This window comes from Tamandua tetradactyla, chromosome 1 (assembly GCF_023851605.1).
Source record: "Tamandua tetradactyla isolate mTamTet1 chromosome 1, mTamTet1.pri, whole genome shotgun sequence".
Lineage (NCBI taxonomy): Eukaryota > Metazoa > Chordata > Mammalia > Pilosa > Myrmecophagidae > Tamandua > Tamandua tetradactyla.
Window position 1 is genome coordinate 205,622,415 of NC_135327.1, and position 18,554 is coordinate 205,640,968.

The 18,554-nt window shown below is 39.8% G+C and overlaps 1 protein-coding gene across 10 annotated transcripts in view; it reads left to right on the top strand.

Moving 5' to 3' along the window:
- DYNC2I1 (dynein 2 intermediate chain 1) overlaps positions 1-3,629 on the top strand; it is a 136,423-nt gene extending 132,794 nt beyond the window's left edge. For 5 of the 10 annotated variants that reach the window (XM_077151653.1, XM_077151657.1, XM_077151658.1 and 2 more), the window contains one exon: positions 2,997-3,628. In XM_077151653.1, coding sequence (XP_077007768.1) covers positions 2,997-3,171 — 175 coding nt within the window. In that variant the 3' untranslated portion in view covers positions 3,172-3,628. Of the gene's footprint in view, positions 1-2,996 lie in introns of all 10 variants that reach the window. The other 5 variants (XM_077151655.1, XM_077151659.1, XM_077151660.1 and 2 more) reach the window with 5 other exon arrangements.
- Positions 3,630-18,554: the final 14,925 nt, after the last annotated feature.

The following is an 18,554-nucleotide window of genomic DNA, read 5'->3' on the forward strand; positions in this document are numbered from 1 at the left end:
TTTTCCATAGCCTTACCTCTTCTCTACTGGGGCAAAAATTCCTAGTTCTTTTAGTGCTTATTCCAGGTTTATCTGGGTGGGCTTCTATTTTCTGTAGTCAGAATTTGTTAATTTATCCACGATTAGAGCTTGGTTGAACTAAGCCCTTGCTGCTGGTGAAGTCTTTTTCCTTTCCCCTTGGGTAACTAGCCTGCTGCGCCTTCTGGGAGGGGTGCCAGTCTCTGCAGATTGGGGGACTTACAGTTCTGTGTGCGGTCTCAGCCACTCCACCTGGTCCAGACTGGTGTGCACTGTGTGTCCGGTCACTGATGTTCCCCCAGCAGGTGCTCTGTACCATTCCTGGCTATTTATTAGCTGCTCTGGAGGACAAACTAAATTTCACACTTCACTAAGCCATCATTGTTCCCCACCTCCCTCTCCATGCGGTCTTGAAGCAAGTTTGGTAGCAGTATACTTGGAGAATGAATAAAGAAGCTCTAGAGTTCCAAAATGGTAGTTGTTTGAAATGTGTGTGGCAATTGGATATTGAACCCAAAGTTTGGTTTTTGTTTCCTGTTCTCTTTTCTTGGATTCTGTCCAACTCATGAATTTGAAGAACATTTAAAAAAAAATCAACCAATGATAGTACTAACTAGTGTTTATTTCCTATTTAAAATATTTTTATTCTAAGCATGCTTTATTAGTGAACTATATTTTATTCATTCCCCCCCGCACAAAGCTGAATTTCATATCTTGATGCCAAGAAACCAATAATGTTTATCGTCCTTTATTAATATTTCCAAGTTTGTGGCAGTTAAACTTTACCTATATTTTTATGCCTATATCTGAAATAGCAGTATTAAAATATCATTGAAAATCCTAACTATGTTTAATTTTCCATGATTTGTTTCTTTTGTGTCTAAGGACTTAATTCTCACACTTTCCCTTTTCCCCAAATAATGCTATGTTTTCCATAGCAAGTGAGCTCACAGGTAGGTAATAGGGCAAATATTTGTTAAAGGAACAGCTTCAGGGGGAACTTGTTCAGCTTGAATTGCTCTAAACTCTGAGGACAGATCAGTTTTCTAGATACAGCTTTGGCCCAGCACGTGCCTGGCTGGTGTGTGTGCCAGCCTGTTCTGTCACCCCCTTCCCTTATTCACTACATGCCTCCTGTCCTTTCTGTCCAAGTAAGTGCATTTCCAGTTCCCTCTCAGGTGTGCTGCTTTCATGTCATCACCTGCCTGGGAGAGAGTTGTAGGGAATTTGGATGGTAGGAACAGAGTTTTCAAGTATGGAATATTAGCAGCTCTTAAAATTCACACAGGCAATCAGCCTCTTCTGGGGCCACAACAGAGGTGATTCTCCTCCACTCCTGGTAACAGGCTTCCCTCACTGCCTTACCCCTTGAGGGTGCTCACCACATCTCTCCTGTTCTCAGGCAGCAGTTCCACTGAAAATGACTAAGCATCTGTTGATGCTGACACTAGCTACCCTAAATCATTTTGAATAAGACAAGGGGGAAAAGAGGTATCTACTGAGGTAGGTGCTAGGTTTAGTTGTGGTTTCTGTCCTCCTGTTACTGCTAATCATACTGATATTCCCAAAACCAGATGATAAATACTGTGAGAGAGATATTCCCAGGGTGCTTTGGGAATACTGATGAGGGACCCCTGACTCAAATTAGGAATAGGCAAAGGATCATGGACGCCTTCAGGGGGTGATGACACTAAGCTGAGTCTTAAAGGATAAATGGAAGTTAAGCAGACAAAGAAAGGTAGAAAGGGGGTTCTCAGAAAAGAAGACGGCATGTCAAAGGCATGGCAGCGAGAGAGAGCATGGCCAGTTCAGGAACCGTAGGACCTTTGCTGTAGTTGGAATGGAAGTAGAAAAATTAGGATTTGGAGAGGTATTGGGGCCAAGCCACGAAGGACTTCTATGCCTTATGAAAAAAATTTGGATATTTTCCTATTATTAATAGGAAGCCATCTAAGGAATTTTTGTAGGGGGAAGTGAAAATTGAATGTCCACTTTTAAAAGTCTCTGTCAGCAGTGCAGAGGGCTATGGTTAGAGAAAAGGAGACTGGATAAGACACTGTTGCAGTTAACAGTGAGGATTGATGGAGGCTGAACTAGGGTAATAGCAGCCTGGGGGGAAAGACACTTGGGAAGTGGCATTGACTAGACATGGCAATTGATGAACTGTGGAGTATAAGATACAAGTAGGTATCAAGGATGGCTCCCAGGTTTCTCACTTGGCTACTTGAGTGGATGGATGGAATTGCCTTTCACCAGAGGAAAGAAACAGGAGAATGAGAGCATTACAGGGGAAGAGGAAGGTTTGAGGTGCCTGTTGTGTTTCTAAGTGGAAATGTGTAACAGGAAGTTGAATATATGTGTTTGTGCTCAGAGGTTAAGCCTAGATTAGAGATAAATAGATCTGTGGATTTTCACATTAAAAAACAAAAAAAAAGACATAGGTGTGGGTGAGCTCACCAGGGAGAAGTAGAGGACCAAAGATGAAATGCCAGGGACCACCAAGGTGAAGGCCTGTGGGCGTGGTGGCAGAGCCTGACTGTCATCCTCAGAGAAGGGGCCAGCCTGAACATCTCCGCAGGAAAGGTTATTTACTCTTGAACCGAGAGGAGAAAGAAAGAGAGGATGATTTCATTCAAATTGAAGTGTATCATCCTGATGACTTCACAGAAATAACATTCTATCAGAGTTCCCTTAAGGCAACATGGCCATAGCAATTACCTTCCCAAAGCACCCAGTCCAGCATAACTCTAAATTATAGAAATGTGCTTTCAAAACATTTTTATAGTTTTTTTTTAAATACACTTATTTCTGGTCTAAAATGCCTTTGACTGTTAATAAAGTCTTTTTACAATTTCTCTTCCATTTCATTCCTCATTGGAAGACAGATGATTTTGGAAAACTCAAAAACAGTGCAAATGAAGTTCTATGTATGTCTACTTACCTGACCTCTCTGTTTATAAATATTTTCTTGTTTGTAGGCTGGTAGCTATGACAGTCATGGGTGAGCCAGAAAAGACCAACAGCAGCTTCCTTGCACTAGTGCTGGCCAGAATTTCTGGTGATGTTGATGTCCAGTATCTGAAGAGGAAATGGGTATCTCCAATCAAAGATGAGCAGAAGAAGCTGCGTTTGCTTTTGCAGGAAACCCTGTAGAAAGAGGAAAAATTGCTTGATCATGAAACTAAAAATAACTGAGTATTATATGTCATGACCTAGATTTAAAAGACATTATTACAAGGTGGATGATTTTACATCTGTGTGCATGTATATTGATGTAGATAGAATATATGTATTCTGTATATAATTTATATACAAGAGTATATATGTCAGTGTTCCCACTCAATAAATCAATATTTTTGACCAGAAGCAAATGAACATTTTAGTATATACTAAACTTCAGAGGAAGTACAAATTATAGTCATACCCAATATGCTATTTCTGAGAATATTTATAGTTACTTTTTAGAACAGCTTTAAAATAGTGTCACATTTATTACTAGATTTCAAACAGTCCACCATGAAAATGTTATTTTAATAAGCTATTTTTTTGTCATGCCATAAAATGAAATATATACAAATGTCTAAATTAAAGAGAATTACTCGATTGAAATGACCTCTTCTGACTGTGTTTTCTTAAAACTTTCCTCCAGCGTTTTCTTTTGACATTATTTGAATGTCATCCATTTAGCCAAGTGAGACACATTTTTGCATTATGTTTTAGGATTCAAAATTGTCGTTATCTAGAAATAATACAAGTAAATATAGTCTCTTGAATTTAGCAACTCAGTTATAACAGGAAGATAAAGAATTCTGGAGATGAGATCACAGGAAAGATTCCCTCTCCTGAAGCTAAGAATAGCATGTATAAACACTTTTTTTTTTCCCTCTATCTTCTACCCTTTCACATGTTACATATATTTCAGTTAATCATTTATAGATGTATGAATCTATAAGGAATAAAAGACGAGTGTATTTAAGTCTTCTCATTGGGTCTCAGAATAGCTTCCATTTATTCAGCTTTTAGAAAGTTCCACCTGTAGAACTAGGGAATCTTATGACTAAGAATCATCCAAGAGGCCACCTTGTGCTATATCACTTTTGATGACCTTCAAATGCACCCCACATTGCTTTGTTTACCCAACCTGTCTGAACAAGATGCTAATTGCTCTGGGAGGCAGCTCAGGCCATTGTTAGCACCATAGGCAGAGTTGTTTTTCTTTCACGAGTTGAATTGCCTTTCCTGTAACTTTTCCTTATGGATGAAAGTTCTACCAGGGGGAGCAACACAAAATAAAGCTCCCACTTGAGCGCTGGCTTCAGGGGCTTGAAGGGACATCATCTTCTAAGCCTTCTCCAGATTAAATATTCTGACTTCTCAGATCTTTATTCTCTAGGTGCCTTTCCAAACAGTCTTACTTTCTTTTCTTTTTTTTTCAGTATTGTGATTTAAACTATCATAAAAACTCCTACATGTATATTCTAAAAATAACTCAAGCATAAAATGCATATAAAGTGAAAGTCACATTCCCTTCTCCTGCCTTCCAGTACCACTCTCTGGAGGCACAGTACATGTCTTTCTGTAAAGAAGTTTTATAGGCATATACAAGTGTGCTCACAAATGCACATGTGCACATACACACTGGTTTGCCAAAATCCCTATTAAAAATAGTAAAAATAACCCAGTGGTTGGTTTGTTCTAATCTGTTTTATAATTTCTGAATTTAATCCTACCAATCATTCCATCCATCCCGGTCTCTAAGTTCCATGAGAACAGGAACTTTTTTTAGAACAGATTTTTAATCTATCTTGTTAATCACTGAATCCCAAACACCTGCTGCAGTGACTGGTCTATAAGTAGATGCTTAACAAATATTTGTTGACTAAACTTTGATTTAATTCTTTCTAAATCTTCATATAATGCATGACATATAAGCATATTAAAAAAGGAAGTGAAAAGTGAATTCACTTGTTTTTAGGGAGTCCATTCTGAATCACAGTTTTGCTTTTTTTTTGCTCACTTGAAACCTGCTCAATTATTGATTGACATTATTTGCAGGTTTTTAGCTTTCAGATCTCGTATTTAAAATTAGAATTAATCTTTAATCCTGTCTTTTTACAGAACTGTTCCTGTTTTGGTTTATGAATTCTCAAGTATTGTCAACACTGGTCCCACAATCTTATTCATTCTTTCTTTCATTTGACTCATTTATTGCCTGGGAGGAAATTTGCTTAGGCTTAGGCCTTTGAAATTGCTCAGTAAATACATACAAGAGAAGCAACGCTGTTTTGTTATAGGAGTGTCACTGAATTCCTTGACCTCTTTCTGAGTTATCTGCCCCAAATCTCAGTTCTGTATCATCAACAAATATTTTTAATGGTATATCATCTGACAATTCAATTTAAGTACTTCAATTTTGATGAAAGGAGGGATTGGAAACCACCTGACTTGCAAATGGATTCATTACACAAATTATAGTCTTGACTTTCTCAACAGCAGTGCAAATATTTTGAAGTATCCTTTTGTTTGTTACCCAGGTGGATTATTCTGCACTCAGAGGAATGTGCCATAGGAAGATCAGGATGGTGAGAAGCAAATCTTTCTTATGTAAAAGTGAGAGGAGAGTAGTCGTCAAAGGAGAAGCTGAGCAGAAGTGCATTTACTCAGATCAGTAAACAATACACCCATATTTGAGGAACTAGAAATCGATTTCTTTAAAATACATCATGCCTGCATACCACTTAGCAAGTTTTCATGTGTCTGAAAACTTCTGCCTCAGAGATAACAGCTGTTTTTTTTGTGTGTGTTAAAACTCCAACTTTTTGTGTATCTGTATAACAGCATACAGACTTTGGAAGTCATAAGTAATGTTCCTGACCCACTTCCCTGTTGTTTTCATTGGCCAGATATCACCTATTTGACAGGGTTTCTTTCCATATCATTACAGGCCTGCAAAGCATCCACTTTTTCTAGTGTTGTCAGAATGTTTTCTTTCCTCCTATGTTTTTTACAGTCATACTGTTCAGGTCTTTTGGGAGCCATAAAGAAATGTGAATGCCGCAGGCATAGCAAGTGAAATCCAAAAAGGTCTCAACTTGCTCCTACAATCCTCATCCCTGGAAGACTCATTCCCTTAACTGCTTATATAGGTTTTACTCAATAAATACCAACCTCCCCCACTTAAAATGAGCCCTCATTAGCCTCATGCGACCATTAGTATTAGAGAGCTAATTCAATTATGAATAGTTTCTTCTCAGGTGTTGGTGACATGTCTTTAGAAAGTAAATGAAATCAGGAAAAAGTGTGGGGCCGTACAGCCTCTAGAAAAAAAAAAAAAAGGATTGCCAACATTTCAAGCAGATTGATAAAACGGAGCCATAAAGGAGAGGCCAAAGTACAAAAGACCAATTCTATATTTTTACTTTATAGCTTTACTTTTGTGAATTTCCCATATAATTTAACAATGCAGACTTAGGTTCAGTGCAGTTTCTATTTAGAGTTCCCCACTTAGGGAGTGTCTGAGAGTTCTGATTCAATATGTTTATTTTATTTTATGCTTTGCATTTAAAAAATAATGTGTATGCCAGTTTGATGCTGTTATGTACCCCAGAAAAGCCATGTCCTTTAATCCTCATTCAAAATTGCTAGGTAGGATCTTTTTCATTATTTCCATGGAGTTGTGACCCACCCAATTGTGGGTGATAACCTTTGAATAGATGGTTTCCATGGAGAGGCATCTCCACCCATTCAAGATGGGGTTGCTTACTCAAGCCTTTTAAGACGGAACCATTTTGAAAAAGTTTTAGAGCAACCAGAACCAACAGAGTCCACACAGCCAGAGACCTTTGGAGATGAAGAAGGAAAATACCCTCTGGGAGCTTCATGAAACAAGAAGACAGGAGAGAAAGATAGCAGACGTTGCCATGTGCCCTCCCGGCTGAGAGAGAAAGCCTGAACTTCATCAGCCTTTCTTGAGGAAGTCAACCTCTAGTTGGTGCCTTAATTTGGACATTTTCGCAGCCTTAGCACTGTAAACTTGCAACTTAGTAAACTTCCCTCTTTAAAAGCCGTTCCGTTTCTGGTATATCACATTCTGGCCCCTTACAAACTAAAACACTACCCCTAAATGACAGTTCAGCATTTTCTTCCAAGTGTAGGCAATGATATTTTAATTTTATTTTTTCATTACACCGTTATTCAGAAATCAATTTTCTTTTCAACATTTACCACATATGTAAAAAAAAAAACAAAAAAACTATTCTTTGTGTGTAATTTTTTTGTGTGATTGATCACTTTTTTGCTGTTGATCTAATTCACTAGACTGAAAGTCTATGAGGACAAAAATCATGTCTATTTTTGCTCATCATTATTTCCCCCATATGCTGTGCTGGAATATAGTACTCACAGTAATGGTGACCAAATGAATGAAATGGCAATTGAGTCAGTTGGTATTATAGCCTTTATTAATAAGACAGAACTGAAGAATATCAAAAAAATGAATTAATATAGTAGATTTCATTTCTGGAAACCAGAGCTGTTCTCCCATAGCTCTCTCCTCTGCCATCATCCACTCCTCCAAATTTGAATTATTTATGGAATTCCATCTGACCTAACCAGAGTCACAAGATGAGTCTAATCAAGACTCCAACACTGTTTAAACTTGTAGTTCTCCATTTCATTTTGTCATGTGTAAATGTTCAGTTTTTCCAATGTGAAAAGCTGAGCTTGAAAATTTAATTTTTGGCGGTCTCCAGATTGAAATGGCATCTGGCTAACAGCCTGATTAGCTCTTCCAAAACCCCACAACAATGCTCAGGAAGACACAGACTGGACGAAACATCACTACCAAAAATGACTCCATTAACCTAAAAGTAATTTCTCCTAATTAAAAGATTGTTGGACCTGGATTTTAAAGTGCCATGACACTCAGAAGTTAAGCAAATCTGTTTCCAGTCCTCTCTTAGTGACTTTCTGTGTTTTAGAAAAAAGTATGTAGCAGACTTCGTTAAAACAGCTGTTTCTCCATGCAAAGTTTGCTGAATTTTTTGTTTTTGAACAGGGCATCATCCTCCACTCAGCCCTGTTCTTGGTACCTCCTTTTATTTTTGGTATCAAATTACTTTATTGGAAGGAATGGTAAAAATGAAAGAACTTGGCGACTTTTGATACAACTTATAGAAAAGCTGAAGGTGAACTCAACACGCATGCATTGCTGTGGTGACCATGCAAGTCACTCCGAGGCTCTGGGCAAGAAGCATAAGGCTTAGCTCTCATCATCACTGTTCCCCAGAGGGTTCCTGTCAGGAGGAAACTGCCAAATCAGGATCCTGAGCCCCCAAATTGCGCAAGTTGGTTAGTAGTCATCCAAGTTTTTGATGGACTTCACCTGCTCATTCAGGTCATGTGTCTCAATGAAGTCACGCAAAAGGGGGTCGTTTTGGCCAGTGGCCAATTTATGCAGTTCTGTTAGTGATTTTTACACTTGTTTCCAGGTATAATGCACACTTCATTGCATTCAGCCTGCTCTCCCAGCAACTCATTCTGGTTTTTTGGTATCCTGGAGGAAGATTCCGCCACCTCGTTGGTTGTGCAGTTTCATTAGTTTCTCAGCATGTCCTCTCTCCTCATGAGTTGGTGAAGAAAAATCTGGCAAAGCTCTTCAAGGTTGAGTTGATCCGGGGTGATAACGGCCTCTGTGGTAGGTGCGGTCATGCCGGAGATGGTGGAAGGCTGTGATCCATTCACGCCCTGTTTGACACAGGAAACCACGGTGCATCTCCACCAAGACATCTGGCCAGTACCTTATTTCTTTCATCCACTGAAAAGTTTCTTAATTTTTTTTGCTGAAAGTTGGACACCTTAGAGAAGTTGTGTTGTTTTTTTGCTTGGAAATGGTCATGCCTTTCCTTTTGCTAGGCCATTTGGGTTGGGGGGTGGGGTGGGTTGAGTTAGGACTTGGTCTGGGTTTGATGTTCTTCTAATGGTATCTTGGGTTTAGGGTGGGAGGGTGGGGTTCATTTGTTAGAGGATTCTTTGGTTTTCAATGTTTCAATCCTCAGCTTTATCTTCCCTTCTCAGCCTACCTCACAAAGGAGCTGCCTCTAAGAAGTAACTTGTTACTTGATGCTTATTTGGCCCTTTGGTGGAGTGAGAGGTGGAGATTCTCTGTCATTCTGGGTTTAGGGTGGGGGGTGGAGTTCTCTGTCATTCTGATTGTGGCAGGCACCATATCCTGGGTGTCATGACTTCTTTGTGCTCCTGCCCCTTTCCCATTGAAGTTCTGCTGGCAAGTGTTCCTGCCCCTCGTCTGTGGTTCCAAGGTGGTTGTTTTTTCAGTTGTTTTCTCCCCCATCCCATCCCCCGACTCCCCTAGCCACAGTAATAGAGGTTTTCATAAGTGCCCTATGGGCCACAGGGTGTGTTGCCCTTTTCTCAATAGATTAAGGGTTTTGTTCTGCAGGGGAGGTGGGTGGGGAGTCCCAGGAGAGAGTCTGGCTCCACCTGCAGGAGCTCTTATTCTCTCCTCAGTTTCTGCACCATAAGGGAAACTTTCTCAGGAGTCTTGCAGTATATTTTCAGTGAGTGCCTGGTGGGTTCATGGATAACAAATCTGCAGTAAGATGTGGACACTCCATGCACTTGGCCCCCAGCTTCTTTACCCTCTAGATGTCCCAAGAGTCTCATCTTCCTCATCCTAAGTGGCATCTTCATGATTGTTCCAGTTCTTGGACAGTTCCTTTCCTAAGGGGAGCTCTGTGCCAGCCAGGCACATACTTGTTCTCTTGCTATACATTTATAGGCAAGAAATTAGTAAACTAATGTTAACGTAAAATGTTTGTAACACATAAGATGAAATATTAGCCACATGGTGGCAGCAAACATTTAGCTGTTAGGAATTCCAATTCCTAAGAACTCATCCTCTTCACTTTCAGAGATTTCACTCAGACCATGAGGTGTGTTAAGAATTCTTAAACCAAACAAGTCTGCAAGAAGTAACATGGGTAAAAACATTCTTCTAAGGAATGTTACTTATTTATTTTAAACATCCACAGTAATCTAAACATTTTCATGTTCCAGAGAGGAATCCTCCACATTTGAGCAAGGGAAGATGTCACCGTTATTTTAAAAAATATTTTCTATTTTTGATAAGCATTGAAATTAAATACTAAAAATATCACCATGTAGGTGAAATTCTTTCTATAAAATCCTTCCTATTCTAAAATTTCCTCTATCCTTACAATTCTTAGATTTTCTAATATACAACTTAGGCATTCATCCACTTATTCAATACACATTCATTGAAAACTTAATAGGCCTAGTAACAGGGATACATTTGGTGAACAAAATACACAGCATTTGTACTCGTGGAGTCTACTGCTTTAACAGGAAAAACATTTAAAAAAATAATCACACAAACAACCATATAAATGCAATTGTGACAAGGGCTTCCAACAGAAGTCCTTTATTTCTTTGGTGGAGACTGAGTGGTAGAGGTAGCTTGGTTGGAAAAGCGGCCTTTGGGGTGTTTTGTCCTAACAAAGTAGAATGAACTATACAAAGTTTGAGAATCACCACTTCACAGATTTTTACCTTCATTACCCAACATGGAAATAGCTGCGGGAAATTCTGAATCAAGAATAACCCTTTCTCCAACAAAGATGGGCCATGTGGCCATGGCTAAGTCATTTCATCTCTCTAAATCTGAAGATTTTTTTTTGCTCTGTAAAACCAAAAGCTGTCTATCTCCAAGAAGTGGTGATTCTGTGGTTTCTAAGACTGCAAGGGTATAGTTTGGGTATAAAGAAAATTCTTCCCTGTTAACTGCGGTGAAGTGGGAAATGTAAGGGTGAGTAAATAGGCTGCCCTGTCATCGGCAGGGAATCCAGTGTTGCCTGAGCACGCGTTAAGTGGACTGTGGGAAAGAGCTACGAGAAGAGGAAAACAGGCACATCAACAAACTGCAAACCAAAACAACCCCTGGGAAGTCACACGGATACCGTTAGAAATAACTTGGAATTCTGATAGTTCAACTGCAAGCTGTGATTACTGCCTTTATGGCTCTATAATGAAAAAAAAATTCCCAAACTACTGGACTGCCCCACCTGTAGTCACCATGCCAAAGGGTATCTTTTATCTATAAAAACATCTTCTCTTTTAATCCCTATTCTTTTATCATTCCTGCTTAAATTCCCAAGTGCTGAATCCATATAACAGTATAATATTGTACAAGTACTATTGTGTAGGTCAAGAAAATTATAATGAAAAGTTTTAAACCTGTGTATTGGGTGGAGAGGGTCAGGAAGAAGAGCAAACTCAATTTTACCTGAAACTCAAATTACTTTCTCCTTTTCTCCTATAGAGGGCAATATAAACTTCTAAATAAATTGCATTTAGGCTGCCCTGGGTTCCTGTTTATCAGCTCCCCTAAGGATGGAGCATGGAGTAGAGGAGGAAGGGACAGATTGTGCTGCGTGTTTCTCCCTTGCTCTTTCTAGTTGACATGTGTGCATCAGACACCTTTCTCTACAATGTCAACACCTTCCCAGCTGGGGTAGACCCTGCCAGGTCCATGCCGTCTGGAAGGATGACTTTCATTTGTGGTTCTTCCCATGCTTTGTGTTAAGCCAAACTGTTCACCTTTGAAAAATAAGGGATAAATTTAGGGGGGGAAATTTTGGCATTTGGAAAGTAGGAAACACGGAAAGTTGTCTGTCTGGGTTTTGCATGTAAGGAGAGCTCCCACCATGTTAATAATTATGTCTGTGCTAGGAATTCAGAAGTGAACAAGGCAAGCCCTCAGTCGAAGGAAATTGGGGACCATCACTGTTTTCTTATTTACAGTTTACTGTATGAAAATGGTGTCTTGTGACCAGAAGAGGATTTCTTCTGCACCCCAAGTTGCAAAAGTTACCACTATCTTCATACCCTTTACACACCATATAGTTCCTAGCCCAGTGCCTGGCGTGTAACTGGCATTCAATAGCTGTTTGCTCAGTGAGTGCACAGCACAGAGGTGGTGGACTGTTAAGAGAACATTATCCAGGTGTGAGTCCCCGTTGCACTGCTAAATATTATGTGATCTTCAATTAAAAATTTTCTGCCTCAGTTGACTCTGTCAAATGGGTCTAAAATATTAGTGTCCACCTAATAGCTGTTGCATTTTAGGGGACAAAAAACATAACATTCTTTTTTTTTCCCCTGCTAATATCTGGAATTATGGGGTGAAGATAGATACAGGAGTCAGATAAATAGAAATCAAATTTTATATTCATGCTGATAAAGCTGATTGGAGAATATAACTTTTCAGTAATATCCTGAGGCTTTACTAACCCAGAATTAGACAGGCATCCTTGGAGTAACAAGTTGCTCTAGTCAGTTCCAACCTCCGCCACAGGAGCATGCCCTTATGCCTAGCAGAGGGAGATCTGAACTGCAGTCTTGCTGCTGGCAGATTCAATCTGAAGAGGAGAGAGGAAGGGTGTGAACCCTGCCTGCTTGGTTCCTTCTGCAAAACTCACTAAACAGACTAATCCCTCTGGGGCAGGAGTGAGTGAAGCCAGGAATGAAATTATATGGACACACGAGGGCAGTGGAAAAGGATCTCCCCCATCCCCAGTGGTGAGTTTGCTATTGGGGATTAAAATCAAATTACATAATCTGTTTAAAGTACTTCATAGCAAGCACTCAATAAAAGTAAGCAGTGATGATGTTTTTTTTTTTTAAGTACATAATATACTTCGATATCACATATATGCTTAGAACAGTATTTCTCTACCTCAGGCAGCAAATTAAATCACCCAGGGAGCTTTTCACAAAATACAGACTATTTGACTCAGAATCTCTGGCAGTGGGACAAAATTCGTTTTATTTTCTTTTAATTGCTCCAGGTTATCCACATTTGCAGCCAGGGTTGAGAATTATTGTTTAGGAAATCTATCCATCTAGCCATCTTTATTTATCTATCTGTCTGTCTATCTATCTATTTACCAATGAACTACCATCTGTCTGTCTATGGATCCCATCCACCCATCCATCCATCCATCCATCCATCCATCCATCCATCCATCCATCCATCCATCCATCCATCCATCCATTCATCCATCTGTCTAAAACATTTTTCAAAAGTTTTCAGTAAGGTTTCTAATTTTTTAATACCTAGCATCTGCTTTTAAAAGACTATTTACAGATATTTTTAAATGGCTATGCTTTTGTGTAATTTCCTCCTCACTTAGCAATTGCCATTAAATGGGTTCCAAGGATTGGAGTCATCTGTTGCAGTAAAATGAAATTTTCATGCACACGATCTCCGTTTTGGTCACTTATTTCCTTACCCTGCTTTCTGATGTTAAAAGAGGAGAAATTAAACAGGATGAAGATCCATCCTGTAACAAGGGAAATTTGCCCCAGTCAGTGAAGTAATACTTATTGTTCTTTATTTGTGAAGAAAATAATCCTTATTACAAATGTCGTTATAATTCAAATGAATCAATTCACAAGTTCTTTACCTGAACCATTCTAACGGCTGCTTAGATCTCTCTATCGACTCCCTCCCCCTCGCCCAGCCCCCCCTGCGAACAATCTCACAAAATATAATTGTAATCAGATTATGTTACTTTCTGCTTTGAATCTTCCGAAAGTTTCTCAAGCTCCAGGTTATTTCTCCAACTCATCCCATGCTACTGTCTGACTGGCTTGCTTCTCTCTTCCTTGGCTGTTCCAGGCTGATATCACCTCAGGACCTTTGCAGCTACCACTCTTTGCCTGAACTGCTTTTTCATCCGCTCTTCCCCTGACAGGCTCCTTCTCTTCTTTCATGTCAATCATCCTTGTCTATCCAAAGTCTTTGTCATGCAATCATTTCCTATGTAGAATACAAACAAAAAAATCGGCTTCTGTTTCCTGTGAACCGGGTGACAAGATTTTCCATTTAGAGCTTGGATTCAGCTGTGGGATAATGAGGTGGTGGCTGAGTTTGGAGTTTCCATTTGTTTGACACGGAGGTTGAGGCAGCCTGGTTTGGGGGTAGGGAGGGCAGGTTGGCTGTCACTTTGTGACCATCGCAGAGAACAATAAGGCCAAGTTACATCAGTGGGGGCAGCTTCCTTAATAGGCTGCCTTTCTGGTATGGTTCACGGAGCTTTTCCAGGAAGAATGTTCCTCCAAACTTTCCAATCAGTCTGTTAGCTTTCTAATATCCTTTAAACTTTTTGCTTCCTGCTTCAGCGAGACAGTGTGGATTCTGTTGTCTGGCACTAAAAACTCACTGATACAAGGTCACTTCTCTACAAAATTCTTCCCTGATCACTTTATTTGAATTCGACCTACCAGCTCCTCTTTAAATATTATCCTGTTTATCTTGGACACCATTTATCACAACTTTACGGACTTGTGTATTTATTTCTTTATTGCCATTTTCTGCCCACTTGAAAATAAACTCCAAGAAGGCAGGGAATTTATCTTATTCACTGTCAAAGTCACAACACTTAGAACACAGCTTGGTACAATAAATAAATATTGATGCTGGCGCTCTATAAACATTTCTTGAATAAACATCTGAATGGACCTTTTGCAATGATAGTTTTGTCAGCATTACTGCTCCAGTGAGAATAAATTACTTCGAAAGTGTCTGTACCCTTCCACACATCCTCTCGTTTCTCGCGCTCTCTCTTTCTTTTAACTCAGTGGGCTGAAGTACCTGAATACAACTTTTTTCCTGTATCCAAATAGACATAACTTTCCTTTAACTTTAGACATAACTTTCCTTTAACTTTTTTTTACATTTAGCAGAAGTTCGAGGCAAAATAATCAAAAGACAGAAGACAATCACAAGTTGCGATATTTTAAAAAATACCAAAGACCTTCAGAGCCATCTCGGGGTGGGCACGTAGTCGTAGTCCTGCCCTCTGTCTCACTTCCACCTGTCACACTCTGCAATGAAGACCCTCATGAACTATAGGATCCCTGCTCGGAGATGACGTGTCTGTATCACAATGCTTCAAAACCCTACTTCACTTGAAGTTGCACATCAAACGCTATCTATTTGTAAAAACCTTCCTCATTCCCTAAGTCAAAATTAATTACTCCTCCCTCCCTTTTATCTCCCACAGAACAGCATCACATTCTTCTGGCTAGCATTTATTTCATTCTGTCTAAACTTAGTCAATTGTGCGCACTATCTGTCTCTCGTATTAGATTGGCAGATTCCTTGACAGTAGAGATCATATTTAATTAATCCTTGAATCCCCTACTTACATGCACAAGTTCACCTCGCACCACTGTTTGCAATTTTTAGAACCTCAACCATATTTGTAGAATGGATTATTTCTTAAGGCACTATTTTATTTAAAACCTTTTCATTTGATTCTGTGCTGTCTTGAAAATTCAATTAAGCAGAATATTTGATTCTCTAAGCATTCTGCCTCCCCAGAGTTTTATTTTGCTGTTCTGTAAACTGAAATCTTGGAAGTGTATCTCTCTCTCTCTTTTTTTTTTTTGGTCTTCATTTCAATCATGTTCAAATTCAGTCTTTTGTATTCTCCCTACTAAGAGTTGTGTGATTATTGCTTCCTAAGTCTTAACCAATTTCCCCAGGTGTAAAATGCAGGTTGATGTGCAGGTTGGAGTTGTCAATGTAAGAAAGAAGGCTTGGTTAGCAGAGTGAGAAGGTTCGACCTTTAGACTTGGTGCTGCTCTAGACTTGTTCTGTGTGATGTTTGGAGAACCGACAGGCTTAGAAGGGATGCCTGTGCCTTCCTGCTTTTGGGGGGTTTTAGAGGAGTGAATATGACTGCTTCTAACAGTTGATGGTTTACAAAGACCTGGCATGTGCTGGTCTCTGTTCCTGATACCAGCATAAGGGAATGTACGCATATTTTTAGGGGAAGCACCTGGGTCCATCCAAGGAAGATTTAATGGACAGGGATTTGCGGACAGAAGAAGTGAACACGGTGTGATTGCTTAACTGGCTTCTCTGTGCACGTCTCTTAACTCTGGCAGCTGGGCTAACTTGTTTTGTACCTTCAGGCTCAGATCCCCCTGGAGCCGGGTTTCCAACATATGGCACTATAAGCAGCATTCATACAGGTTCTTCTTAGCACAACTCTTATTAGTTTAATAGCTCAATTCTTATTATATTATTATTAAATTTGTTCTTTCTGCTAGTTCTGACTTTGCTCTTCATCCCCACTCTACTGAGTACTTTCTCTCCTGTCTTGTGTTCCATGCCTGCTGGCTGCTTTTCTCCTCGTAGCCCTGTTCCACTAGGTTAGGTCAGTGGTAATCAAATTGGGGTATTGGGCCTCCAAGTGTATATCAAGACTTTCTAAGGGTATGTGGGCCTAGAATCTTTTTTTTTTTTTTTTTGAAATTCAACTATTTATTGATGCAGTACAAGATATTTTTGTCAAAATTTCATAGCTAAAATGAGCCCTTCCTTAAATTACCTTTCAAAAACGTGCATGGGGGCACTTTTCAAACTTTCAAATGAGCTCTTGTTGGTGACAAGTTCGCCAAAGGACTCTGATGCTCACACAGGTAATGTGAATCAATAGTCCGGTCACTTATGGGTCCATAAAATAATGACTGGGATTTGATTATGAAGCAAGTTTTAAAAAAATTGCTACCAGGGGAGTCCTTGAAAAATACTTTATCTATTATCCCATTTGACACTGCTGGGAGGTAGACATGGATTACCAAAATTCAGAACTCATTTATTCAAAACAACAACAAATTTAAAAACTACCACAAATTATGAGGGCTACACTTACACTTATCTCTGTTCTAAGGAATTTGCCTACATTAACTTATTTAAAATTCACATCAAGCTAGAGGGGAAGATTTTCTTATCACCTATAAGTAGAAAATGAAATCAAAGCACAAACGGATTAAAGTAAATTCTCCTGACTTTAGAACACAGCCAGTTTTAACAAAATTTCTGTTTGAAGACAGGTAATGTGAATCAATAGTCCAGTCATTTAATCACTGCCCTTCGGATCCCAGATCTTCCTTCTTTCATTCATCCAGCAGAATTGCTGGACGTTTTCATCTTCACCACATAATGTCAAGTAGCGGTTCAAAGAACTGTACAGATTAACAATTTCTATTACTTCTGTTTTCAAAGAACCAATCCCACCTCCTCCAGATCTTGTAATAGGGACTGATAAGAGATCTTTTTTTAAATGAGTATAAGATATTGCCTTGGAAGGACAGCTAGGACATCTTTTATCTGAGAATAGAAGAACTATTTGAATATTTTTGTGTGTAGGGTAACCCATCTCTGTTAAAATGTAAACTGTGTGCAAGATAATGGGAGGACATACATCATAGGGTTTATGATGTTTAGCCCAGCAATGTGAATTTGGAGTACGCTGCCTAACACTCTTCACATTGTGGAGAACTTTACTCTTTTTAACAGAGGCAGCCGTTCTTGACCTTGAAGTGTGTTATCTTCAAGGATGCTAGGAGGTACAGGTAGAAGTTGCTGCCTTTAATTGAAAAATGTCCAATAGCTGTCATAAGAAAAATCAGGTTAGCCTGGGGCAATCAGATGCTCAGCTGGGTGTCTTCAGATTTGTTGACCCTGCCCACACCCACAGCTGACTAGTCACAACGTTGTGGATTTGCCGACAATGGGTGTCAACTAAGACAGAATGGTGGGAGCTGTACACTTGCTCCAGCAAAGGATCCTTCTGGGTTCTTTCAAGTGCACAGCTGAGGCTGCAGCTCCATTGGCAGCTCCTGCCTTTAATGAAGAAACCTCTGGTAGCCTTTGTTAACTTGCTCTGCCTTTTGGATGAGTGGAGGCCAAGGCTGATGATATTGGGGTGCCTCTCATAGCCAGTGCCCTGGTAGAGCTAGCTACTGGAGGAGATATTGTTGCTGTCCTGATAGGTCATGGCCCATGTCCCGAAGATGTTGATCTGGTCCATGGATTATAGAGCTATGTGGCAGCAGCCCTGGAGACCTCCTAACTAAAAGCTGCTGCAATGGGATCCTGGATTCTCTTGAACTTCTTGTTGGATATCTAGCTTCTGAGGAGGTCACCAACCAAGGTAGGAACTATCCAAGCAGGAATTGCAAGTTTTGCAACTGCTTTTGTTTGGAAATCCTCTTGCAGCCTTTGCAGTATTTGAATTTGAACTCTGTGCTCTAGCCTAGGCTTACTCTGGGCACTTTGAATTCCAGGAGGAGGGGATGGGATCTATATAGAGTCTGCCAAAGGGATCAATAGCTCAGAAAGCATTCTTAAAGATGGCTCTTTTTTTTTAAACGTTGGGCTGCTGAAAAGATTTTTGGCTTATAGCTGCCTATTGCTCTCTCAACCCAGGCTTCATTTTCTGGGGTTACTTCTCTGGTCCCTGAGATGCAGACCAATGGAACAGAGAGGACTCCTCAACCCAATGCTGCTGCACTTGGGCCCTGGGATGCTCTGCAACTCCTTGCTGAAAATCTTGCTCTAAAGGCAACAGTGGTGACCTGATTACTCTTTGCGGCGTGGCCTGCTGTTGCTGTGAACATAGGGACTGTCCATTATTTTGAGG